This window comes from Manis javanica, chromosome 2 (assembly GCF_040802235.1).
Source record: "Manis javanica isolate MJ-LG chromosome 2, MJ_LKY, whole genome shotgun sequence".
Classification (NCBI taxonomy): Eukaryota; Metazoa; Chordata; class Mammalia; order Pholidota; family Manidae; genus Manis; species Manis javanica.
The window spans coordinates 34,640,767-34,666,752 of NC_133157.1; the positions used below are offsets into that span (position 1 = coordinate 34,640,767).

Sequence of the window (25,986 nt, forward strand, 5' to 3'; positions counted from 1 at the left end):
GATTCTCTTTTTCTCTTAATAAGTTTGGCTAGAGGCTTATCTATTTTGTTTATTTTCTCAAAGAATCAGCTCTTGGTTTCGTTGATTTTTGCTATTGTTTTATTCTTCTCAATTTTGTTTATTTCTTCTCTGATCTTTATTATGTCCCTCCTTCTGCTGACTTTAGGTCTCATTTGTTCTTCTTTTTCCAGTTTCGGTAATTGTGATGTTAGACTATTCATTTGGGATTGTTCTTCCTTCTTCAAGTGTGCCTGGATCACTATATACTTTCCTCTTAAGACTGTTTTCGCTGCATCCCACAGAAGTTGGGGCTTTGTGTTGTTGTCATTTGTTTCCATATATTTCTTGATCTCTATTTTGATTTGTTCGTTGATCCATTGATTATTTAGGAGCATGTTGTTAAGCCTCCATGTGTTTGTGAGCCTTTTTGTTTTCTCTGTAGAATTTATTTCTAGTTTTATACCTTTGTGGTCTGAAAAATTGGTTGGTAGAATTTCAATATTTTGGATTTTGCTGAGGCTCTTTTTGTGGGCTAGTATGTGGTCTATTCTGCAGAATATTCCATGTGCACTTGAGAAGAATGTATATCCTGTTGCTTTTGGATGTAGAGTTCTATAGATGTCCATTAGGTCCATCTGTTCTAGTGTGTTGTTCAGTGCCTCTGTGTCCTTACTTATTTTCTGCCCGGTGGATCTATCCTTTGGGGTGAGTGGTGTGTTGAAGTCTCCTAAAATGAATGCATTGCAGTCTATTTCCCCCTTTAGTTCTGGTAGTATTTGTTTCACATATGCTGGTGCTCCTGTGTTGGGTGCATATATATATTTAGAATGGTTATATTCTCTTGTTGGACTGAGCCCTTTATCATTATGTAGTGTCCTTCTTTATCTTTTGTTACTTTCTTTGTTTTGAAGTGTATTTTGTGTGATATTAGCACTGCAACCCCTGCTTTCTTCTCACTGTTGTTTGCCTGAAATATGTTTTTCCATCCCTTGACTTTTAGTCTGTGCATGTCTTTGGGTTTGAGGTGAGTTTCTTGTAAGCAGCATATAGATGGGTCTTGCTTTTTTATCCATTCTATTACTCTGTGTCTTTTGATTGGTGCATTAAGTCCATTTACATTTAGGGTGACTATTGAGAGATATGTACTTATTGCCATTGCAGGCTTTAAATTCGTGATTACCAAAGGTTCAAGGTTAGCCTCTTTAGTATCTTACTGCCTAACTTAGCTCGCTTATTGAGCTGTTATATACACTGTCTGGAGATTCTTTTCTTCTCTCCCTTCTTATTCCTCCTCCTCCTTTCTTCATATGTTGTGTGTTTTGTTCTGTGCTCTTTTTAGGAGTGCTCCCATCTAGAGCAGTCCCTGTAGGATGCCCTGTAGAGGTGGTTTGTGGGAAGCAAATTCCCTCAGCTTTTGCTTGTCTGGGAATTGTTTAATCCTGCCATCATATTTAAATGATAGTCGTGCTGGATACAGTATCCTTGGTTCAAGGCCCTTCTGTTTCATTGTATTAAATATATCATGCCATTCTCTTCTGGCCTGTAGGGTTTCTGTCGAGAAGTCTGATGATAGCCTGATGGGTTTCCTTATAGGTGACCTTTTTCTATCCAGCTGCCTTTAAAACTCTTTCCTTGTCCTTGATCCTTGCCATTTTAATTATTATGTGTCTTGGTTTCCTCCTTGGATCCTTTCTGTTGGGGGTTCTGTGTATTTCCGTGGTCTGTTCGATTATTTCCTCCCCCAGTTTGGGGAAGTTTTCAGCAATTCTTTCTTCAGAGACACTTTTATCCCTTTTCCTCTTTCTTCTTCTTCTTCTGATACCCCTATAATACAGATATTGTTCCTTTTGGATTGGTCACAGAGTTCTCTTAGTATTGTTTCGTTCCTGGAGATCCTTTTATCTTTCTCTCTGTCAGCTTCTATACGTTCCTGTTCTCTGGTTTCTATTCCTTCGATGGCCTCTTGCATCTTATCCATTCCGCTTATAAATCCTTCCAGGGTTTGTTTCACTTCTGTAATCTCCTTCCTGGCATCTGTGATTTCCCTCTGGACTTCATCCCATTGCTCTTGCATTTTTCTCTGCATCTCCGTCAGCATGTTCATGATTTTTATTTTGAACTCTTTTTCAGGAAGACTGGTTAGGTCTGTCTCCTTCTCAGGTGTTGACTCTGTGATCTTTGTCTGCCTGTAGTTTTGCCTTTTCATGGTGATAGAGATAGTTTGCAGAGCTGGTACGAGTGACGGCTGGAAGAGATTTCCTTCTTGTTGGTTTGTGGCCTTTCTCTCCTGGGAGAACAGCGACCTCTAGTGGCTTGTGCTGGGCAGCTGCGCGCAGACAGGGCTTCTGCTTCCTGCCTGGCTGCTATGGAATTTATCTCCGCTGTTGCTGTGGGCGTGGCCTGGCTCCGACTGCTGCTCCAACATGGTGGAGACCCATTGGAGGGGAAGCATCCGGGAGGCTATTTATCTCTGTAAGGGGCCTCCGTGCTCCCTGCTGCCCAGGGGGTTAGAGTGCCCAGAGATCACCAGATTCCCTGCCTCTGGACTAAGTGTCCTGCCCTGCCCCTTTAAGACTTCCAAAAAGCACTCGCCAAACCAAAACAACAGCAACAAAACAAAAAAAAGCAAAACAAAAAAACCCAAAAAATTAAATAATTAAAAAAAAAAAGAAAAACGCAGTATTTTCTTTGTCCTCAGGTGCCGGCCTCAGGCACCCGCTCACCGGTCTTGCTGCTGTTTCCCTAGTATTGGGGTCCCTGTCCCTTTAAGACTTCCAAAAAGCACTCGCCAACAAGAAATAAGAGGAAAAAAAAAAAAGGCCGCTCCTTTTTGTTCTCCAGCATCGGCCTCAGGCACCCGCTCACCAGTCTTGCTGGCCTGTTTCCCTAGTATCCAGGACCCCACGCATGCACTGTGTCTGCGCTCTGGTCTGGATGGTTGGGGCTGGGTGTTCAGCAGTCCTGGGCTACTTCTCCCTCCCCACTCCGACTTCTCTCCTCCCACCGGGAGCTGGTGGGAGGGGCGCTCGTGTCCCGCCAGGCTGGGGCTTGTATCTTACCCCCTTTGCGAAGCGCTGGGTTCTCGCAGGTGTGGATGTGGTCTGGATGTTGTCCTGTGTCCTCTGGTCCCTATTTTAGGATGAGTTGTCTTTGTTATATTTTCATATATATATATGTGGTTTTGGGAGGAGATTTTGGCTGCTCTACTCACGCCACCACCTTGGCTCTGCCTCAGCTTTATTATTCTTATCTCAAGATTGCTTTGGCTGTTTGAGATCTTTTGTGGTTCCATAAAAGTTTTAGAATTGTTCCGTTTCTGTGAAAAATGCCATTGAAATTTTGATAGGGATTGCATTGAATCTCTAGATTGCTTTGAGTAGTGTGGACATTTTAACAATATTAATTCTCCCAATCTATGAGCTCAGACTATCTTCCCATTTGTGTCATCTTCAATTTCTTTCATCAGCATTTGACAGTTTTCAGTGTAAAAGTCTTTCACCCCCTTGGTTAGACTTATGCCTAGTTACTTACTCTCTTTGGTGCAGTTGTAAATGAGTTTTCTTAATGTCTCTGACAGTTTATTAGTGTATAGAAATGTAACAGATTTCTGCATATTGATTTTGTATCCTGTAACTTTACTCAATTCATTATTTCTAACAGTTTTTAGGCGGAGTCTGTAGAGTGTTCTATGTATGTCATCTGCAAATAGTTGAATCCTTTCCTTCCAATTTGGATGTCTGTAATTCTTTTTCTTGCCTGATTGCTCTAAGACTTCCAATACTATGTTGAATAACATTAAAAATTTGACATAAAAAGCAAAGTGGCCCCAAGAAAAAGGTTAGAAACTAAATGTTGACCAGTGAGCCCCTGGAACAACTCCCTCCTTTTTATGAAGCCCCACAAGGGTAATGTAGGCATTAGGAACAATCCCTAGTTACTGTTGCTGTGTAACAAACCATCTCAAAACTTAGGCAGCTTAAACAATAATCATTTTCTTTCATGGTTTCTGTGGATCAAGAATTTGGGGGATTCTCTGCTTGGCAGTTCTGACTCTGTTGTCTGATACACTTGCAGTCAACAGTGGGTAGAGCAGTTAGGGTAGGAGGCTGGATAATAGGCCCTGGCCAGGAGTCTCTCTCTGCTGACAGCTCCAGGGTCTCTCCAGGTCATCTCTGTATGGGCTGGTTTGGGCTGCCTCAGCATGGTAGCTCTGGGGTGACAGAGCTTTTTACATATTGTCTCATGGCCTACCAGCTGTTCCAACAAACTAGCTGTAAGCTGTGCTGCCTTTTATGACCAGCCTTGGAAGTCACAAAGCATTACTTTAGCTCTATTATCCAGTCACTCCTTCATCTGGGGCCTATCAGACTTTACTGACAGTCTGGATGGTGGCACCACCAAGACAATACCAAAAGGCTCACGCTGCCTCGGGTAGGGGGCTGTGGGAGCTCTTGGGAGGAAGGGGCAGCTTTGTGAAGGTGGCCTTTGAACTAGTTCTTAAACTGGATTTTTGACATTCTGAATGGCATTAGCAAGGCCCAGAAGTAACAAATGGTCAGTGAACAGTGAGGGATTGCCTGATTGCAGTCAGAGGTGGCTGAAGGCAAAGAATGAGCAGAGACCAGAAATGCTGGCCAGATCAAGAAATGCCCAATTAAGCGATTAGAAAGGGGGAGGTAGGTGGAAAAGTAATGAAGATTCCTCTCCCCTCCAGACAATTACCCTAGGAGAGATGGTGGACTTTCCTTGGCAATGGTGAGCACTACCACCTTCCTCTGTGTGCTATTCCAGGAGTTTACATCAATTTCCAACTTAGAAATATCAGTTAACTATACACAGATTTCTGAAATATGGCTTTATTAGGTACTTGAACCATCATCTAAAATGTGATAGGTTCTGAGGGCAGATAATGAATGAATGTGTTGATGCCTGAATGGAGTACCTATTGTGTAGATTAGTATGGCTGAGAACTTTCTGTGATGATGGATATATTCTGTAATCTGTTATACAACTCGGATCTACTTAACTACATGTGGCCACTGAGCATGTGACACCTAGGGCTAGAAATGTATTTTAATTAAATATAATCATATGTGCCTAGTGGCTACCATATTGGCCAGCAAGGTCTAGATGAAGGATTTGGCAATAGAAATATAAGCAGAAAGTGCTAGAGATGGCACAGAACCCAGTGTATGCTCCAGCAATACAGAGTAATGGGGCTATAGCCACACACTAATGCCATCCTGACCCAGATTTAGGGGCTGAATCCAAAGGACTAAAGGTCTCACTTGGGTCTATATGCCCCCAAGAGACCCCTGCTAAAATACAGTTGACCCTTGAGCAACATGGGTTTGGACTGCACAGGGCCACTTTTACATTGGGCTTTTTTTTCCCCCATAAATGTTAGTAGAAAAATTTTTGTGACAATTTGAAAAAAAACTTGCATACTGCATTGCCAAGAAATATAAAAAATTAAAAACTTATTTATAATTACCTACTGTTGACTTTACAGTAGTAAATGATATTTTTAGGGAGTCAGTGTTACCATGCTGATTGTTGACCATGAGGGTCGGCCTACATCATTCAAGGGTCAACGGTACTACCCAAGACCCTAGAGTAAGGGACAGGGACAAATGAGCCATCTGGGGGACACAGTTCAGTCTTAGGTGGGTAAGAAGGGGTTAACTTTTAGCCACGGAACTCCCTTTTCAAAGAAAAACGTCCACAGAATCCTGCTGAAAACTTAAGTGTAGAGCTATTTTAGTTCAAAGCAGGAGTGGGTGCCCAGTGGCTGTGCCTCTTCATCCCTTCTGACCTCACTCCAAACCCTGAGGTCAATAATGGAGCTTCATGCTTATTGTTTGAAACAGAAATTTATTCTCAGAACAATGCACAGGTTGAGGCTACTGTTGGGAAGCTCCCCTCCCTTCCTCCTCTCTGAGTGCCAGGGAGAACACAGTTGAAGGAAACATGCAATCACAAACAGTGATCAACTCTTAAGACAAAAGATTTGGTCCAATAGAACTCAACGTAATTAATCCAATTACTGTGAAGAGCTTCACTGAGTAGGACTGAAATATTGCAGGTGTCGTGTTTCCACAGGGACACTCTTCAGTGCACCAGGGGGGCCTGCTTGAGGGAGATGAGCACAGAGCGCATGCGGGATACGTCTTTGGCCTGCTTGCTGGACTTGGGGTTAAAGTCACACAGCCGGGCCACCCGTTCCCACTCAGTGCCTGGGGACGACTCATCAATGTCGTTTACAAAGGCTTCTTCTGCTGCCCTGGAAGCAACAACAGAACATGTTGGTTTAATGTGGAAGCTCCTGTGAGCTCCCGAGCCATGTTAAGGAAGTGACGGCCTCTTCGTGCTCAACCTAAATAGGCATTCTGATATTCCAAAGAGTGACAGCCCCTGGCCGGGATCAGACTCAGGACCAGACATGTGGCCAGCTTTCCTAGGCACAGGGTGCCTGGACTGCTGTGTAAAATGTTGGAATACAGGTGTTTGGTTCTCTCTCTCTGTGTCTCTACTGAAACAGAGCATTAAAAAAGCAGGTCCTTAGCCAGCTATGCACTGCCTTCATTAACAGGAGCAAAGCAGCAGGCTGGTCAAGAACTTCAACAGCAGTGGATGTTGGGCTGTTCTGAGTTTCAGTCACTTTAGAGACTTCTAAAAAGCCCACAGGTCACTGCACGATAGCCCCTGGATTTTTTCCTAAGGCTGGAGAGAAACAGGGCAGATCAAAAGGAATTCACAACAAAGCTCCCATGCTGGCAGGCACTAGAGACAGCCATTCTGGAAGGGGATTTGTTAGGACATTCTCCAGTTCAGCCGGAAGTTGGCCCTGGTCCCTCCAGCCAGGCATGCTGGGCCACGCAGGGCACACATACTGGCAGAGGTGGGCACCCAGTGGCTGGAGAACCAACCAATGTTAGTTGCTTTTTGGTAGGATGCTACTCCAACCCCTTTCATGTCAAGGTCAGCCCACCCACCCCCAGGCTGGGAACTAACTGGTGGGAGCTACAGCCCAAAAGGACAGTGGTTAAGAGGAAGACACACTAGTCATATACTCCAGCAAGCATCACGGGCAAAGCAGAAGCAATGGAGATGACTGGTCTGTGGGGACAGGGTGGCACTCTCACAGGGATGGCCGTGGCAAACACTGCTGAAGCGCAGAGCCACTACAACATGGCACACACAGTTAGGGGCAGGGAGAAAGGTTTACTTAACTGTTCTAGGCTGTAGCAAGGATGGTTTATGTTTGTGCTTAAAGGTGAAGAGAAGAGAACAAGGAGAGAAACTTTAGGTCAGATACAGAAAATGAGAATGAGCTCAATGCAGATGATCAGTAAGCTGGACATGCCCTTGCCACACTCTCTGCCTGGGAATGTGCAAGCTGGCTCTGCTGGGCCACCCTGCTGGCCAGCAAACCCAGACTCGGCCTTTCCAGTCTCCGTTGCTACTCCAGAGAGAATGTGCAAAAATCAAACCCAACACCACCTGTAAGTCCAGCATTTCACAAGGCTCGTTGCCAATGTACGTGGGGGCCCAGGAAATCCAGTTCTTTCAACAGGATGAACAGCTCAAGGTCACAGGCTCTACAGACCTCAGCCTGTTGTTCACCCTCATCTATCTTATGTATCAAAAGCTGGTCCTAATTTTTGAGAAGGGAACAGCAAAAAGTGTTTCCAAGTCTTCAGCAATATTGCTTTGATATCAAGAATCCTCAGAAAACAAACTTCCAGAGAAGATGTAGTTTTCTTTGGGGGTTGGGGGGTGCTAAAGTGGCCCATATCAGACAGCTCTGGCTCTCATGACCTCGAAAAGCTGGGAGCCTCTTTGTGCCTGGGTAAGCGGACATGGCCTCAGAAGCCGACCACTGAATGACTGACATGTAAGAACACAGAGCCAACCCTCTCTGCTCCAACTCTTCTGCCCTGCGGGAGGGGCAGTCAAGCCCTTGGTTCTCTGAAGGAACCAATGTAGAAAATGCTGTCCACACTGGCTCCTAACCTGGCCTTCCACCCCCATGGGGCAGCAGCCATGGTGGCAACACCAGAGCAGCGCCTACCCCAGGCCCAAAGCCTTCCCAGACAAGATCACAGTGACCCACAGTTTGAAAGAGAGTCAGCTTTCTTCCTTCCCTCCAAAATCCTGAATACAAAAAATGGCAACCCGAGTTGCAGGGAGTTGTGTTCTGCAAGACAGTCAATGCATACCCCCAGCTTATCAACTCTTAGGCAGTCCCCACAGTGCCAATTTGAAATAATTAAAAAAGCAAAGCAACTCTTGACATAAAAAAGCATTAACTCTAAACAAAAAAGTTAAATCAAAACAAGAAAAGGAATTAGTTTTGCAACATACACATAACCAATCACGTCAGCGAAGGGTTGTTTGTAGAAAGCTTCATCTGCCACCCTAGACAGCAAGAGGTCCAAAAGGCAGGCAAGCAGGCAGGAAAAAAGAGAGAACATTGAGAAGCAGAAACATCTCAAATGCACAACAGAGGGAGCTACTCCTGAGGCACCATCCTAACCCAACATGGCTTCCAGCACTGCGGAGTCCAGTGGGCACGCTCTCCTGCTGGCTTTACCCACAGGTTCTCCAAGGTGAGAGCTGCCAGCATCTTCCCCTTGGTCTTATCCAAGCAACCACCAGCATTTCCTGAGCACCCACTTATGGGCCTTTTTATAGCCACTGTGTCCATTCACTCCCCAGCCCCAACAGCCTAGGATACCTAGTGTTCTCAGCAGCTTTACAGATGAGGGAAGGTGGCCTAGAGAACAATTTTCTCAACAGCAAGTAGCAACAGGAGTAGAACTCACAATGAAGGCTGCCTGGCTCTTTTCACTTAGTGTTCACACTGCTTCCCAGCCTGTGTGCTCAAGAAGCCATGCCACCTTCCTGCCGGCCTCCTTAACCCCTGTGGGTGCATGAGTGCCAGACACAACACAGCCTGGATTACCTGACCACTGCTTCACCACACTGGGCAGGTGGGATCAATCTTCTGTATCCTGGGAACCCATGCTTATTTCAAAATCCCCGCCTTAGAGAAGAGCAGCTGGAAGCAAATGGTCTGGTAGAAAGAATGCAGCAGGGGGCCTGGCTCCAGCACTGCATTACTGTTCCTGAACACAGAGCCGTCTGCTCAGTCCATGGTGGTGTTGAAGGGGACAAGGTGCAGCCCAGAAGCCAGAACTTAATCCTTCCCTAACTCACATCAGGAATGATCAAAATGGCAGGGCTCTGGGACAGGAAGGAAAAAGGGACATACAGAGTAGAGGAGCTTACACTGAAGGGGACACGCTGGCCAGGCTGAAACCCTGGGCCTAGACAGCCTGCCTGTTCCACTGTGGGTGGGTTGGGAACCACCTTCAAGGAAGTCTCACCCTGTCCTTTGCCAGGCTGGTTTGGGGCACAGAAATGGAAGGGACAGTTTTTAAATATAATCATGCCTGCTATTAACTTAAGCTCACATATTTATTTGAAGGGAAATTCTAGTAATTTTAGCTTCAGTTTATTTTTAAACTCACACATTTCCTTCCTTGTTTCCCGTTTGTTTACACATAGGTATCTGTGGAAAAGTAAAGAAAGCAAAAAGAACAGCCTTATTTTAATTAAAAAATGAGTCCACAGGAAAACAGGTTGGTTTTGAGCAGAATGAGGGGAGGGAAAGGAAAGGCAGGCCAGCTTGTAAACCTGGAATCCTTTTGGTTTACAGAAAGGGCTAAACCTAATCAATATGAACTTGCCCTCACTTCTATAAGAGAAAATAAAGGCTTAACGACTCCTGTCAAGGCAGCACCAAGACAACAATAGCTTGACTGTCAGGTTCTGCACCTTTGCAGCCAGTCCCGAGACTGAAGAGCTTGGGGGCCTAGCCCTGTCAAGGCCAGAGATCCAGAACCAACGGCCATCACACCCCCCACACACAGGCAGCCCTTCCACCTGCTGGCTCTTCACCCACCAGAGAAGCCTGAATGCGGCAACCTTGAGTCAGGCCAGCAGGGAGGGGGATGAATGCCTGGGCCTGACTGAAGGTGCTCAGGAGGCCCACACATACAAGCAGCCTGGAGTGGGCATGGAAAAAGCATTTGTCATCACTGAGATCATGGATTTCCCAAACTTTTACAAGTCTTAGAAGAGGTGAAACGTCTGCACCAAAGCTACGTGTCAACAGGGAAACGTTTCCACTATGGTTTTTGGAAAGAAACATGGTTGGGATTGTTCTTGATGAGTAAACTGGTCTAACTGTAGAAGCCAGTCACCAGCTCTTTTGCAAAGAATTCTTTTTTTCCACGGGTTGTCAATAATTCATGGCTTCTGCACAGTGGTATTTAGGCCCCAATTTGGGATAAAAAGGAGGGATATCCATTGTATGGACTGACAATCACCCCACACTGTGCCTGGCACAGATAAACTCCTAAAGCTTTAAGGGTATGTGGAAGGCAGGAGGCCTGATGAAACAATCAATCAACAGGCCCTCGCTACTCCCCTGGCCCTTCTTAGGAAGGTCTCTGCCTTATCTCTGTGATTCCTCTAAACATCTAGCTCCTGTACGAGTCTCCCAGGAAGAATGACACCTGCCTGAAATGAGCATTTTCTTTCCTCAAAATAGTCACTATTTAGGCATAGACAGACAATGAGAAAGATGAGTCACTTTACGTATATAAATGGGACTTACTCCTTTAGTCCCACAGGACTCAAATGTTCAAACATTAAAGGCAAAGTCCCCAAAACCAGACTTCTGATGGACAGAAGAGAAGGGGGTACAGTCTGCAAGGCCAGAGTCCCCAGGGGAGGGTAGTGCCACTGGAAGACCCCCCAAAGCGGTTGTGTAATGGCTTTCACCCCAGACCACCGAAGACTGGAACAGGAAAACTATCCATTCTGTCTTGGGACTCCGGTGACAGGAGCTAGTGTGCCACTAGCTTTGCACACCCAGGGTCAGCCCTGTGCCGCAAGGCTTCTGCAAGCCGAGTGACCTGGTTTCCAAACAGCTCTACATTCTCAATGAGCAGTGAGTTTAAGGTTCTTCCCCCTCTGGAACTTGAGAGGTTCACTTATGAGACCATCCAAGCAAAGCCCTCAAGCAATGCCTGAAGGGACTAACACCTTTCCGATTAAGGTCCTAACAGGTGTGATTATCTCTCCAAGGACAACCCATCCTGTACACAGACAATTTAGCAAAACTGGCTTGAAGAAGTTCTGCAGTGGGAAGCCTGCTCCCAACGCAATCATTTTTTAAGGCTCAGAATCTGTATGTCAATTTGCTTAAGCACAAGGGGCCCTGAACATAGAGGGTCAGCCTCGTCTTACCAAGCACTTTAGAGAGATTAAGGAAGCAATTTCGTTAGAGTAAACAGGGCCTTATATGGTGCTTGCACAAAGCATTCCTCATCTTTCTTTAAAGATCTGAACATGCATCTGAGGGAAATCATCTTGAACAAGCACAGCATAAAGGAGCCTGGACCTGTCAGCACTTCAAACTGACCACAGGTCCAGCAGCAGCCCTGATAGCTGATGCTATCCTCAGGGACTCAACACCCAGACCAGACAGCAGATCCCACCATACTCTTCACAGAACTGTAAATGGAACCCAACAGGCACCCCTAGAGAGTACAGCCCCCCAGGAAGGTGGCCAGGACAGAGGTGCCAGCCTGACATCTGAGGGGCAGCTGGCAGAATCCAGGACGGCCTAACAGGAGACAGGTAGCTGAAGGCTGCTGTACACAATATTCCCTCTTCTGCCGCAGGTGCCCCACAATGGCACAGGCTGGCTGGCAAGGCCGTCAGCTCCCTATTTTCTGGCAGATTTCCATCTCAGAGTTGCCAGAGACAAGGGCATTTAAACTAACTTCTGCCTCTAAGGACAGGAACCTAAGACTCTTTACCCTGAAAATTAAGAATGACCCCAGGCCCAGTCTGGCCTATCTTTCCACTGAAGTGAGTGAAAGTGACCATTTCATCAGAGCTGGGCTGAATCCAGCAGGGAAAGCAAGCCCATCAGCCTACTGCAAGGCAGGCAGCCCTACCTCTGGAGGCCTCTTTCTCTGAACTACTTCCTACTGGATGTGAAGTGCAGAGCATTAAAGATCACAGCTGCTGGTTGGTTGGTATGAGAATCAATGTTTTCTCCCCACCACTACTTAGCCTTCAGTGAGTGTGTAAATTTGAAAAGAGCATTTTTAAAAAGTCAATTCAAGGTTTTCTTAGACACAGTCAAGTACTCAGAACCCTTAATTCTGAAGTCACTGTTTTGGAACATCCTCGGCTACCTAATTACAAAGCACATTTCCCTGCTAACAGACTCCTTTGTGCAGCAGCTTTCAGAGGGCAGAGCTGCATTTAGGTGATGCAACTTGACCAAGTCTATAATCACCTCCAAGTACTGAGATCCTGGTATCTGCGTGAAAGCAGCCTCTCATTTCAGGGTTACATACTTACACATGGACTTGATCCATGCTAACTTTTCCTTCTACTGCACCATACCATTTTACAGGTGGCACATACTAACCAAACTCTTAGTTGCAAAGCAAAATTCACTACAACTGGCATGGCTAAATGACAGGATGAATTATGTTCACAAGATCCGAGAGACTCGCAACACTTTGCTTCAAGCACTTCTTTGAAAACCTGAAAGGCATTTTCACATCAAGAGTCAGTATTTGAGAACCTACACTGGCTGTTGGAAATGGGTTTGATTCAATCTTAGAAAACAAGCTGTGCTAGAAGCACCAAGGACTAACCTGTTGTTTGCTTTTGTTTTCTGTAATTGCTCATCCTGCCTTGCATACCACTCTTCCAGCTCCCTTATTGCTTTTTCCTTCCACTCTGCTTCTTGCTTCCGAGAATTGGCATCTTTGAAGGGAAGGAAGAGACAGACAATACACATGAAGCAAAACACAAACTGAAGTTCATTTTGTCAGCTTATTTTGGTCTTCAACTTACACTGTGTGCACATGTGTATGCTGGAGGGAAAATAGCCAGGAGGGAAGACAGACTTCTGTTTTCCAGATTTAATCCCAGTCCACTGACACTTCAGTGAATCCCAAGTTTTGTTTTTTTTTGTTTTGCTCTTTCAGAGAGAGAGAGAGAGAGAGAGAGAGTGTGGAAAAAGCAGTAATGGAAAAAGCAGGTTTGTTCATGGTTTTATAAAACACAAGGTGGCACTCACTCTCTTGACTATGGTAGAATCATTTCTATGAAGCAGGGAGTTATTAGGAAAATTACTAGAGGTAGAGATGATTCAGGAACAGGGAATAGTAGAAAACTGATATCAGAGTTGGAGAGACCACAAAAATACCTATTCCTGCTTAGACTGCAGAGTGAGTTCATGGCAGAGTTAAGACAGAACTAAAGAAACTCCAACAGAAAAGTGCAAGGGGTGGAGTGGAGTGGGGAATCATTATTAATAGTTATGCAAGAGGTTCTAGAAATTAGAGAAAGTGCCCACCTATCAGGTTTGCCAGACTGAAGTCCCAAACACGAAGTTTCTCATGACAAAATGTGAATTTCCCTAAGCCATTTAGCTCAAGAGATGTATGTCAGTAGATAGTGGGAGAGAAAGAAATACAGGTCATAGCTATTGCTACAGCTGACACTTGAAGTTACCCTGATACTTTAACCATGTTCTTAAGAATGTCCTCTCTGGCAGCTGTTTATACCTCACTGAATTATCTCATTTAATCTTTACAATAATCCTAAGAAGGTAAACTCCAGTTCCATTAATTCAACAGTGAAAAAAACTACAGCTCAGAAAGTCTGGGTAACATTCCTCAAGTTTACAGTAAGTGGCAGAGCTAAGACCCAAACCCAGCTCTGACTGTAAAGTACACATTCTTAAGAGAGAGAGAAAGGGAAGTGAACCTAGAAACAATTACAAAATGTGACTAGAAGGTGGCCATCAGTGACCCAGATAAAAGCAGACAGTGCAGAGCTGAGCCAGTGCTGGAAAGTGACCACCTGAACGGAAGGAAATAAGAATGTGGGGGCATTTTTAGGACCTTTGCAAGGAAGGTCTTGTAGTAACAACCTGCAGAAGGCTGGGTCTGGAACTATGAGAAAGAGCCTAATGCCAGCGAGAAACTCAAAGTTTCAGATTATAAAGAACTGTTCACCCTGTTATCTAACTTAGTAGAAGATGAACCTATCACTCAGAAGAATTATTATACACATTTTCCAATGATGACTCAAATACATACAGTAAACTTCTGATGCGTGTCTGCCAGCGGCAGGGAGCGTATGTGGAATGGAGGGCACCATGCAGCAACAAGAGATGCTACAGCTGTTGGTGCTGTGTGGATAAGACACTGAAAAATGTCAAAATTAAAATGTGAAGCCTGCTTTTCAAGAGTAGTGAAATTACTTCCAAAAAATTGCTTTTTGAATGGAGAGTATTGTCTTTGGATGTAAAGTAATGATTATTTTTAAAAATGTTATATATTAGGAACAGAAAATCATGGAAACTTATCCCTACAAAATTAATCTAAATAAAAATTGTGACCATCTGCACAGATTGTAGTTACTGCATAAAACAGTCCCTTTAAGTTGTCTTCTTGGTTTTACACATTTATAAAGTGACACTGACCATAAGAATTTTAGAGTCCTTAAACACTTACGTAGTTTGATGGGACAAAGATCCAAGTAATAATACAAACTCTCTGCGTCGGGGAGTGGGGAGTGGGGAGAGGGACGGCAGGATGAAGAGGCCCCTTGGTGGGCAGGCGTGCTGACCATCCTCATTAGTAGGTCATACTGATCACACTGTACCTGAGAATGCAGCCAGCACGTAAGCGGAAACCCACGGACACAGGGTCTCTATCTTTAGCACCTTGTGCTTTCTCACAGTGCTTGCAAGGAAAAAAGGTGAAACTGAAGAAACATCTAGTTCATGACTAGCTTAATTTGAATCAACTGGAATGAAAAGCCAAATGTTTGACTTCCCTCAAGAAGCATCTTGAGTTAAGAAAACACCACTTCATGCAGTATTCCCGAAGTGCCCAAATTGGACACTGACAAAGAAAATGCCATTTTCTGGGCACTAAAGTGTACTCTCTCCATAAAAAAGAGAAACTGCTAAACCTGGGGGAAAGAGAAACGATAAAGTTGGGTTTTGTAACATAAAAAATACTCCAGTAGTACTAACACCAGCTAAGTCTTGCCTCCAGCTTACTCAGAGATACAGAAAAACAAGCCAGGACCAATGCTGCCAGCCCCGGGAAGACCTATTTTCATCTTTCTAAAGCAGCACCATCTAGTACAGTAGCTATGAGCCACACGTGGCTATTTATTAAAATTCAACAAAATTTAAAATTCAATGTCTCAGTCATACTAGTCATATTTCAACTGCTTAACTGCCACATGTGGCTAGTGGGTGCTATGATGGACAGTAGAGAGAATATTTCCATCACCAAGAAATTATTACTGGGTAGTAGTGCTGTGAAGATCAAACCTAAGGGTGCCCATTGTTCTGAAAGCCACACAAACTGGGCTTGAGAGAGAACAGACTTGGCCCTACAGGCAGACATCAGTTTATTGCCCTCCACATTACTGCACTTTGTAGTTTTTTTTTTTAAAAGACTGAAGGTTGGTGGCAACCCTGCTTCTAATAAGTGAATTGGCACCATTTTTCAAACAGCATTTGCTCACTTCATGTCTCAGTGTCATATTTTGGTAACTATCACAATATTTCTAACTTTCATTATTAAATTTGTTATGGTGATACATGAGCAGTGATTATGACTCCCTGAAAGCTCTGATGATCAGCATTTCTAGCAATAAATTTTTTAACTGAGCTACGTATGTTTTTAAAGATGTAACGCTATTGCCCACTTAATAGACTACAGCACAGTAAACTCATAATTTTTATATATACTGGGAAACCTAAAAATGCATTCGACTTGCTGTATTGGGATACTCACTTTATCTCAGTGGTCTGGAATCAAACCTGTAATTTATCTCCACAGTATGCCTGTAACTGGATGTTATCTGTGCCAAGTCCCTCCCTATTTCTAGGTGTCAGTTACCCCCTCTGAAAAATGAGTCATATATTTAACTAGTTCAGTGGTTCCCAAAGAGGAATAATAATGCAGACATTGTGGTTACATAGAATGTTATTTCTAGATGTACAATAAAATATTTAGGTACGAAGTATGTATCTTAAAGCAGATCAGAGAAAACAGTCGTGTGTGTGATCACATGTGTGTGTGCATGTGTGTGTATAAAATATACAACACACATACATGCCTCATTTGTATAAAGATAACCCAGTATGACAAAATGTAAATTACAGAATCCAAGGGGTGCACACTTGTTCATTTTACTCTTTCAATTATTCTGTTTGAAATTTTATGTTGAGAATATTCTGTGGATAACAGCCCCACCTTCTGCCATATTTCTCCAACCCACATGTAGATATCAAGTTTTCCCTGACCTTGACCAGTAAGTAGCTGACACTCCATCTACACAAGCTCTTCACCAAAGCCAAGCTGGCTGGGACTGATCTCAGGCCGAGCCTGCCTGGGAGATGGTGTATACTAAATGCATGGTGGCTATGGGATGGGTATGGACTCTGAAGCAGTGCAGACATAAGCTGAAATTCTTACTCTACCACTTCTTAGCTGTGTGATTCAAAAACATTCTGTGAGCCTCAAGGTGCTCAGCCATAAAAATGTAAGAGCTTACCTTACAGTGATATTAAGGTAAGAAAACTAAATTGTACATGTTTCCTAACAAACCTCATGTTACCTCTTAAGCATTACCTTAAATTCAGCCTTCAAATGATAAGTGAGTTATGAAGTCTCTCACATGGATAGAATACCTTCAAGTTTACAAAGCACTCTCACAGATACCATCTCAGATGACCTTTGGGGATGGTAACACTGACCTTATTCCACAGATGAGGCAACAGACTTTGCAAGGTTTGAGCAACCAAATGCCCACAGCTACTAAGAGTTAAGGCTGGGCCTTGAACCCAGTCTTCACTCCAAGTCCAGGGCTCTTCCCAGAGCACAACTGTGCTTCCTGAGAGGAGGAGGCACACAGTGGCTCTCTGGGCCGCCCTAATCCTCACACAATGGCCTGTATTTAAGCATTTCCTGGTGGGTGGCCTGGTGACATTCAAAATGAGCAAGGTATCTTCCCAAAGACTAAACAAGGACATGATGGCTAATTCAAGTTAAAAAAGGACAAAAGTAGAGTCAAGGTCAACTACTGCATGGAAAACAGACATCCAAAGAGAGAAAGGGATTCCTTACCAAGGGCTTCCAAGCGCTCCATCTGCTCTTCTCTCCATTTACGGATACTTTCAGGCTCTGACTGCAATCGATCCACTTGTGAAATAGCTGCATAACTGTCTGTTGGACCATTACTCTCCTTAACACAAAACACAATTGTGCTCTATCAGTAACAGAACCTCCTTTCTGAAATGTGCTTCATTCAAGTCAGAACCCCTGGTTAACAGCCCTAAGGGCTGTTGTAAGATGTTAAAGGACTACCTTAAAAGCAACAACACAACCTTTACACCCAACAGGGAGCTTGCGACATTACCCCATTTAATCCTTACAACCTCGCAGCAGGCAGGATAGTTATTATCCCACCCCATTATCAAGTGGGACAGGAGAGGGAGAGATGAAAAGTCAGGGAGGTGTCAAACAGCTCACTAGGAAACAGTGTTACAAGTTTTAGTTTCCTCACTTAACACGCAGATTATTATTCTGCACTATCTTCAAAGTAACAGGTAAGTACCCAGCACAGCAAGGCCTAGATCTAGAATTTCTAAATGCTATCATATGACACAGGAAAAAGGTCACTTAATACCACCTAATCAAAGTATAGTGAACTGTAGGGGGAAAAAAGTCCAGAAGAAAACGCATAGTTTAACTAGAGTCACACCAAGGAAGAGAATCTTTAAAAAGCAAACAAACGGGAGTCACAATACAGGGGGTAGGAGGACAGACTCTCGATGGCAGGTTAAGATCTAGGAGCTAATAAACAAACTGACAAAAACTCAACTAGAATAGTATTTAACCTTTAGAGAATCTTTCACCTGTTGAACTAGGGAACAGTATCAGGTTTACCTAACCAGACAACAAAGATGGAAAGAGAATTATTTAAAGTATTAATAACTAACATATTTGCACTTTCCATGTGTTGGGCACAGAAAAGCTTTATCTCCCAAACACCTTGCAAAGCAAATTTTTATTTACATTTCACAGTTGGGTAATTAATTGAGGCTCAGAGAAATAACATGTTCAAATTCACAGCTAGAAAGGGTCAAAGCCACAGTCTGAACCCTTCTGTCTCACTCTGAAGGCAAAGCAGAAACTACAGTCCAAGCCAGTCACCTGTTTTTGTAATTAAATTTTCTGGAACACAGTCAAGCCAGTTCGTTTACATAACTTTCTGTGAATGCTTTCACTTTATAGTAGTAGAGTAGTCTGACAGAGGCCTCATGACCCACAAAGCTTAAAAAAGCTTAAAACTAAGTTTTACAGAAAAAGTCCACCTCTGGTTTCAACCAGTTAGGCTAATTGTGCCAACTGATTGACTGAAGAATGAGCAGAAACTCAGGCATAAGTAAAGTGCCACACTATTCCCCCAGGCTACAGATTCCTCCTGGTTGGTCTACAGGTAAATACAGGGCTTTTGCTGGGAGGCTGGGAGAGAAGAAACCTCCATCTCGTTCCAGACTACATGACGTGTGCGTGAGGCCTGAAAGTGCTGCAGCCAGTACACCACTGTGAAGAAAAGCGAGTACGAATCTACTCAGCAAGCGCAGCCAGGAACCTAGAGGAACCAAGTCCCAGTCCCAGTCCCAGTCTGAGGACACCTCACTTACCTCAGAGCTCTTTCTGTTACATAAACTAGTAACTTGTCTAGTTGAAGCCAATGCAACATGGGCTGGCAACCAAAAGCTTCATGATACAGAGGGACAGTAACAGTCACCATCACAAAACAGCAGCCACCCTGACCCCCAATACGATCTAAAAAGTTCAAATGTGCTGGCCTCACCACATACTACCTGCTACTTTTAGATTGCTGATTTAACCTGTGTGCCCCATTTTATTCATCTGTAAAACAGAAATAACAGGAGTACAGGTCCCTTGGGTGGTTTTGAGAATTAAATAAAATGAAGTATAAGCAGTGCCTGACACAGTACAGGGCATATAGTGTTTAAGTTAGCCATCCCCACCACCACCACCACCATGGGTCATTTCTTCAGATGAAGTTAACACTAGGGCCACATCAGTAACATTTGAAAAGAATGCTGTCAATGTTGCTTCTCTTCAAATCTTTCCAACTTGGCAGGTAATATACCAGCTACTAATAAATACATCCAGGAAAGTCAAATTCTAGGTCAGTCAATTCATATCACAGGAAAGGAAGACTCTCAACCCCTGCAATTCAGTATAATCCAAGAGTACTCTGTACCTGGTAGTATTCGCCGTTCATCACACCATCAACAGCATCTGTAAGACATAAGATTTCAATCTGTTACTCAGGGCTGGGTAAATGCTAAGCCAAAGGGTTATGGAGTGAATACAGTAGTGTAAGTTCCTAAATGCTGCCCCTGTGCTAGGTACTAGACATACCAATGAACACCTTTCTAGTTAATGAAACTGAGATGTGCTTATATTGTGCACAAATGACTTCACCAACATGGATAAATCTGCCCCATGCTTCCAAGTCCAAAAGCTTTTGACACTGTTTTCTGGCTTAGAGGAATAACACATGGGAAGCCTGGCTGAAGAGCCTCATAGAGCAACAGTGTGTCTATTTAAGTTATAGAGAAGGCAAAGTGTGGCTGGAATCATTTCCACTGAGCAGACATGCAACTTCATGTGCTCTCTGGGGGAGTTAGGACTGCCTGTCCTGTGCCTGGAGTAGTTTGGCACCTAGAGATCTATAGTTGAAGCTTCTTAGTGATTCCTCTGACCTCCTTGGAGTCAGTTAGAACATAAGATTTGGGCATACTAAATTAAGCCAGTGTTTTCAAGGATGCAAGTTACAAAAACCCCAAGTGCACTGTACAGTCCAGTCTTATGGGCATTATTCATGAGCTATCTCAAAGTCCGTTTCAGAAATATGAAAAATGTCTAAGACTTAGAGCCTATCAGTCCTCACAGTACAAAATGGTGATCCACAGGCTAAACATATTTCATTTAAAATACAAAGTACCAGATTAGTAAATTTTACAAAATCCGTATTTCCAGGTTTTGGCAAAGAGAGGCAGGCAGGCAGAAGGTCTGGCAATACTGGGTCTATGTTCCTGAACTGGCAACAACTGTGTGAACTGAGGGTAGCCTTTATAGGCAGCAAGCTCGGTCAATTTGTCCCCAATAGCCCCATTACAAAAAAAACTCCATTGGGTCTCACTAATTCAGTTACCTGATGGGCCTGTTTCTAACCCCTCCCCTGACCCAACAGCCATCACTGAGAGGCAGTCTGCCGAGGGTGGCGCACCATCCTTCTGGGATGGTTGCTCTGAAGCCTCAGTAATGGTACCATAAGAATCTAGCATCCACCTACAGATTCTGTTTTCTGTAATTATTGGTGGCCCACATTTACTACCTACTATCCGGGTAGGACCTCTATCATTTTGTCCAAATGTTTTCAAACTGCAGTGATCATCTATCTTACTGCATGGGGCGGGAGAGGGAAGAGGAGAGATGAGCCTGCAATGGACAGGAAGGTGCCGCAGTTAGGAGGCCCCCAGAGGGCAGGGCAGGTAAATAGCTTAGCTGTCCTAAAGGCCTGGGGCAGGGTGCTCTCAGCCTCATTCTTTCCTTTTAACCATCAAAGATTTCATCAAACCACTCCTCTGGTCTTGGTTCTCCAATTAAACCCAAAGAACTACCTATTTTCCAAATAAACCCTAACATTTTATCCATTCTTTTGGTTCTCTTGCTTCTCCCAATCACCCTCCTGTATGTCCCAGCACTTCCTAAATGACCTCAGAATACACACCTAGTTCCTTGAAAGGTGATAAGGTGTTTCTGAAAGGGCAGATAATTAATGACAGTATTTTCTCTCTTAAAGTTATGTTAAGATATGGAAGGAAAATACTATATGCATTTATTATGAGAGAATCAACCTTTAAAAAAGTGGTGCAATACCTGAGCAGGCCAAGAAGCCAGAAGAAAGATCATCTGATAATCCGATATATGAATACAAACCACAGGACCTAAGCATTTACCACCGACTTTAACTTTGATCTATGTTTCAAATGCTGATTATGTATCTTGATTATTTCAACTATTTCTCATACTTTTCTTAATTTCCCTAATTATTTTACACCTATGCTTTACGTACGATAGTACAAAAATAAGTTTCTTAAGAGTTCTGTCAGTGGTTTTTTTTACTAGAAGCTGTTGGTGTGTTACCTATATATAATTTTTAAAGTATTCTACTAAGTTTTAGAAGCACAAAATTTACCAAAAAACTATTAACAGTACTTGGAGGGCATATTCAATTGCTCCTTGCTAATGAATTCCTTGATGTAGAATTGCTGGGTCACAGGATATACATTTAAAAGACTTCTAAACACCAAATTTGCCCCTTGGCCTACCATTTATATTAATACCATAAGCACTTTAGGGCCCCATTTCTCAGACATTCACTGATACTAGAGGCTGAGTTTTATAGTGTTTTAAGATTTTTGTTAATAGGAAAAAAGTCAAGGTGGCTTTGCTGTGCCAATCTTATGTCCTGTGAGGTGATTTTATATCTGACATTTGATTTTCTTTCTTACTGTGTTGGAGTTTCACACATTTTTCTGTCTTGACCTCCAAGTATTCTCTCTGTGGTATTATCTGTCTTCTCATATTGAAAATATTATCCCCACTGTCTTTTTATATGGTTTATATTTAACACCTAGAACTGTATATAGACACTACTGATTTTTCCTTTATGATTTCTCTATCTGCTTTTATGCTGAACGCCTTCCCTACTCTAAGATAAGGATTTACTTTTCCTTGGGTACTTAAAAAAAAAAAAAAACCTCTCTTTAATCCACCTGGAATTTATTTTTATGTAAACTAAAAGACTGTGAGATCATTTTAAATCCTAGAGCCTACAATGACCGGTCGGTCTGGCCAGGTCTACATTCTGGTCAATATATTACACCTAATACACCAACTATCCAGTTTTTGATCACTCGTTCCCACACAAAAACTAGAACAATTCTCATCCCATACCTTCTTCTAAGTCCCATGCTATACTGGTCTGTAGGTCCGAAAACTCATATCCTGACCCAGTGGCAAGTGCTTTGTGCTCTTACTAGTAACTGTACTACTGTACTGACATTCAAGGAGCACAAGTCAAAAGGTTTGTCTGTTGCTATAGAAACATGCAGAAAGGACATCTAGGGCCTTTATTTTTTAGGACAACTAAGCTAAGCAACTGGTTGTTCCAGAAGGAAAACTTTCCAGGTATCTCAGGAACCCCACACAAAAATGAGAGCCAGAATATGTTTCCAGAGATTAAAGACAGTCCCAAGCCCATCTTCAACTTCCCATGTTCCCCAACTACTGGAGGTTGAGCAGACCTGGGTCTGAATTCCAGCGAGCCATGTACTAGCTTGTACCTTAGGACTACTACGTAACTTCCATGATAATCAGTTCTCATCTGAAACAGGACACTACCACTCAGCCCACAGTTAACTGCATGGAACAAGAAGTGCAGAGAGAACCTAGTATACTGTAATGTACAGAATTACTTAATAGCATGCATGAGATTTCCCTGAACTTCTCTCCACTGGTACCAAGAATTACTCTCCTTCCTCAGAAAGCCTTCCTTTCATTCATGTTCCACTCTGCCTTCTTCTCCTTCAAGTCAGGACTTGCCAGAAACAAACAGTGGTGCCTCATTGCCCTACCCTCTCAGTAGCTCCTTAACCATTCTAACTCTTCCCTCCTTAGCACTCATGACTGAGGGCTTTTCAACAGCTCTGCACTTAGGCTGCCTCTTTCCTGCCCACTTGTTCTTTGTCAATACTTCCCCCCACCTCCCCACAGGCCACTGCACCCAGCTGGTTACCTCCCACCTCCACATTTATGTCTCTTTTCCAGATCACCAAACAACTAAGGGAGTCATCCAAAGCTCGGGCCTTCTAGTTTTTGCCTGCCCACATCCTCCATGGGAGTTTCCCCAAGGCTGGGGTATAGTTTAGACATGTTCCTCTCCTTTATCGTAGTCTCCTGCCTATCTCTCTCTGGTAATAACACATCAGATACAGTGCTCCCTCCTCACCCCAAAGCCCACAGGCCTTATAATGCCTTTCTTTCCCTACTCCCAAAGAGTAAAAGCAGCCAGGTACTCTGGGCTAATGTAATTCCAGCAACCCTATGTGATGTGGTGCGGTGTACATTTGCACCTTGAGGTGGTGATGGTTATATAAGGTGCCCAAGGCCCAAATCCTAACCACTACAGTGCTAAGATAATGTCCGACTAGTTCTGTAATCCCCAAAGGAAATGCTGACCACTGCATTATTACAACTTCAACTACACTGTCAGAGATCAGTCACTAAATGCTTAGTTCACTAAGAAAAGGCCTTCCTAGGAACTAACTCAGCAGTCATTCCTTCCTTCCCCTTGCTGATAGTTCAATGCACAAGGGGCCCACATATCCAATTCTATTCTCTCCCTTTTACCTCTCCAAACTGCCCATCACCAAGACCTGCCAGTTCCAAACAGGACCCATGGACCTGACATTTTTTGCCCATTCCTTTGTGAGTATCTATTCTGTACCAGATGCCGTGCAAGGCACTTGGTATACACCACATAAGGAGCAAAAGGAACACTGTTCTCAAGTCAGGACAGTCTTCTAACTGTAGGTCCTGATTCTCCCAATTCTGTCCTACCCAGGGCAGCCACAGCTGCCTTTCAGAAATGGCAACTCTTATCCCACAACACCCCTGCTGAATCAGAATATGGGGCCGTCTAGGGGTGAGGAAACTTGGAGCTTGGCTATTAACTTGCCCTTTCTGCTTAAGCAAGTCATTTCTCTGTAGGACTCAAGTTTTCTATGAAACCAGGGAGGTAAACTAGGACTCTAAAAAATACATTTTGATTCTCAGGCAAATGTTAAAGAACACCCAACAACAAAACTCTCATCACTTAATGCCAACTTCATTTCCCAGGACAACCCAGTTCAGTCCAACCTGCTTGCTATAAATTGCATTTTCAGGTATATGACATTTTTAGTTAAGTTCTTAATGGGGGACTGATTTGCCTAGGAGACAGCTAGCAGTATCGCCAACTCCACTCCCTAAAAAGCACTCACTGCTCTAGTGCACCAAAGCCTCAGCATGTCTCGTTTGTTACCTGCCTGCCCCCATAAGGTTTGAGTTTAGGGTAGTATAAACACTCCTATTTGCCCCACCAGGGCCTTATTCTCCTATAATTGGAATTTCTTTTAAGTAAACGAAACACCAACCCTTATTTCTTCTAATTTCCTACTTCCTTGTATTACTGAAAAAGCCTCTTCCACACATCCCTTCATCCACCACGACAATCCTAAGCATCACACGCACTTAAGGCATCCAAAGATCAAGTTGGCATCATACCATGTGGGCTTTTTTTGTCTGTCTGACTTTGGGAAAAGCCACACTAAACTCTCTAGTCACCTCTTGGAAGACTAGCCCAAGCTAATCTTAAATTCTGCTCAGGCAACACTGCCTACCAAAGCTGTTCCTAGAGGAAGCAGAGCTCCAGAAGTCCTAGCAATATATTCGACGATCAGTAAAACTTATCCCTCTTTGGCCAGTGTCTTTCTCCAGGGCTGGACCATCCTTCCTGACTTGGTCTTTTTCTCCCATAACCCGACATTCTGTACACTGTGAGTGTTTAAATGCTGAACGGCATTGCCATTTTTGTCCGTATGTCTCAAAAACGTTACTACTTTTCTTATTTTTTTCTATCCTCCCTTCCTAATAACTGGTCTGTGCCGGGCTCAGACTTGCCCCTAAGTCCGGCCAAACTGCGCCAATGCGGAGGTGCTTCAGAGTCCAGGCTTTAGGCGCACCAAGCTCTCGATGAAAAGTTCCTGAATTGAAAAAGAGTTTCTTCGGGATCCTCAGCCTGTCACCCTACTTTCTTTGCTTCCTCGCCCGGCTCGCGCCAGGAGCGCTCACACACTCACACAACAAGCGGGCAACCCGGGCCTGGGTTTTGGCATGACCGGGCCGGGGGCTAGTTTCCTCCCCGCACTCCTACTCAACCTCCCAGTTCAGCAAGGGGCAAGCTACGGAGGTCTCGGGCACACGCTGGGCCGAGATTCCAAACAGGCCTTCCCGCCCCAAACGCGCCGCCCTCTCACCCGGACCCCCCGGCGGCTCTCCGTGCGGCTGGGGCCCAGGGGCGCCGCCGTCCAGGATGGCGAAGGCCTCGTCGTTCTCGATGCCCGCAATTTCGCTCTCCTGCTGCGCCAAGAAGGCCGCGGCCGGGTCTTCTTCGCCAGCACCAGCCACGCCATTCCCCAGAGCAGGGCCGCCGGCGGGGGCGCCAAACGGATCTAACTCAGCCATGACGGGCAGCCAAGCGACAAACCAACCGACCCACCGACACCACGCCCCGCAGCGGCAGCTCTGGTGCCGGCGGCTACCGGAGAACAGGCGGGAGGAGGGGGAGGGCGGAAGCGGAACCCTGCTCCTATATCCGGCTGGTCGAGGCGGAGCTAGAGGCCCGACGAGGTAACCACCAATCAGAGGACAGCAATGGTTTACGAGCTATCCAGTCAGGCGCAGGAGGGGCGGGTGCCTGAGGAAAACTCGTGACCTCGGCTGCGCCGCTGGGCAGGGCGGTAAGCTTCGCGAGCCGCCCGGAGGCGGAAGTGCTGCCAGCTGACAGCGGGCGTCCCTGCTCAGCCTTCGGGGCCGCCGCCTCTGAGGGCACTCCAGTACTGAACCCGAGGCGAGGTGACGTGGGGAAGTAACGAATGGTCGATTACGGAAAAGGCAAAGTTAGGTTTTCTGAACTTCA

At 44.4% G+C, this 25,986-nt stretch overlaps 1 protein-coding gene across 5 annotated transcripts; it reads right to left on the reverse strand.

The window, feature by feature from the left end:
• Window positions 1-5,854: 5,854 nt before the first annotated feature.
• CLTA (clathrin light chain A) lies at window positions 5,855-25,647 on the reverse strand. 5 transcript variants are annotated; one of them, XM_017673302.3, is made up of 7 exons: window positions 25,325-25,647; window positions 19,438-19,475; window positions 17,262-17,379; window positions 12,753-12,864; window positions 8,368-8,421; window positions 7,234-7,269; window positions 5,855-6,283 (listed from the first exon to the last, which is right to left on the reverse strand). In XM_017673302.3, the coding sequence occupies exons 1-7, from the start codon at window positions 25,530-25,532 to the stop codon at window positions 6,112-6,114; spliced, it is 738 nt and encodes a 245-aa protein (XP_017528791.1). In that variant the 5' UTR covers window positions 25,533-25,647; the 3' UTR covers window positions 5,855-6,111. The 5 variants fall into 5 exon arrangements, with proteins under 5 accessions (XP_017528791.1, XP_017528948.1, XP_017529032.1 ...); XM_073227580.1 differs by lacking the exon at window positions 5,855-6,283 and adding an exon at window positions 6,648-6,723; XM_017673459.3 differs by lacking the exon at window positions 8,368-8,421 and having other exon boundaries at window positions 25,325-25,646.
• Window positions 25,648-25,986: the final 339 nt, after the last annotated feature.

Bases quoted from the DNA above. Each gene is read 5' to 3' on its own strand.
- CLTA (XM_017673302.3), bottom strand. From the start codon at position 25,532: ATGGCTGAGTTAGATCCGTTTGGCGCCCCCGCCGGCGGCCCTGCTCTG. The intron at 8,422-12,752 runs GTTAGTCCTTGG...CTTGCTGTCTAG, and splicing joins AAAACAAAAGCAAACAACAG to GGTGGCAGATGAAGCTTTCT. The intron at 7,270-8,367 runs GTATGTTGCAAA...TTCACCTTTAAG, and splicing joins GCTGACGTGATTGGTTATGT to CACAAACATAAACCATCCTT.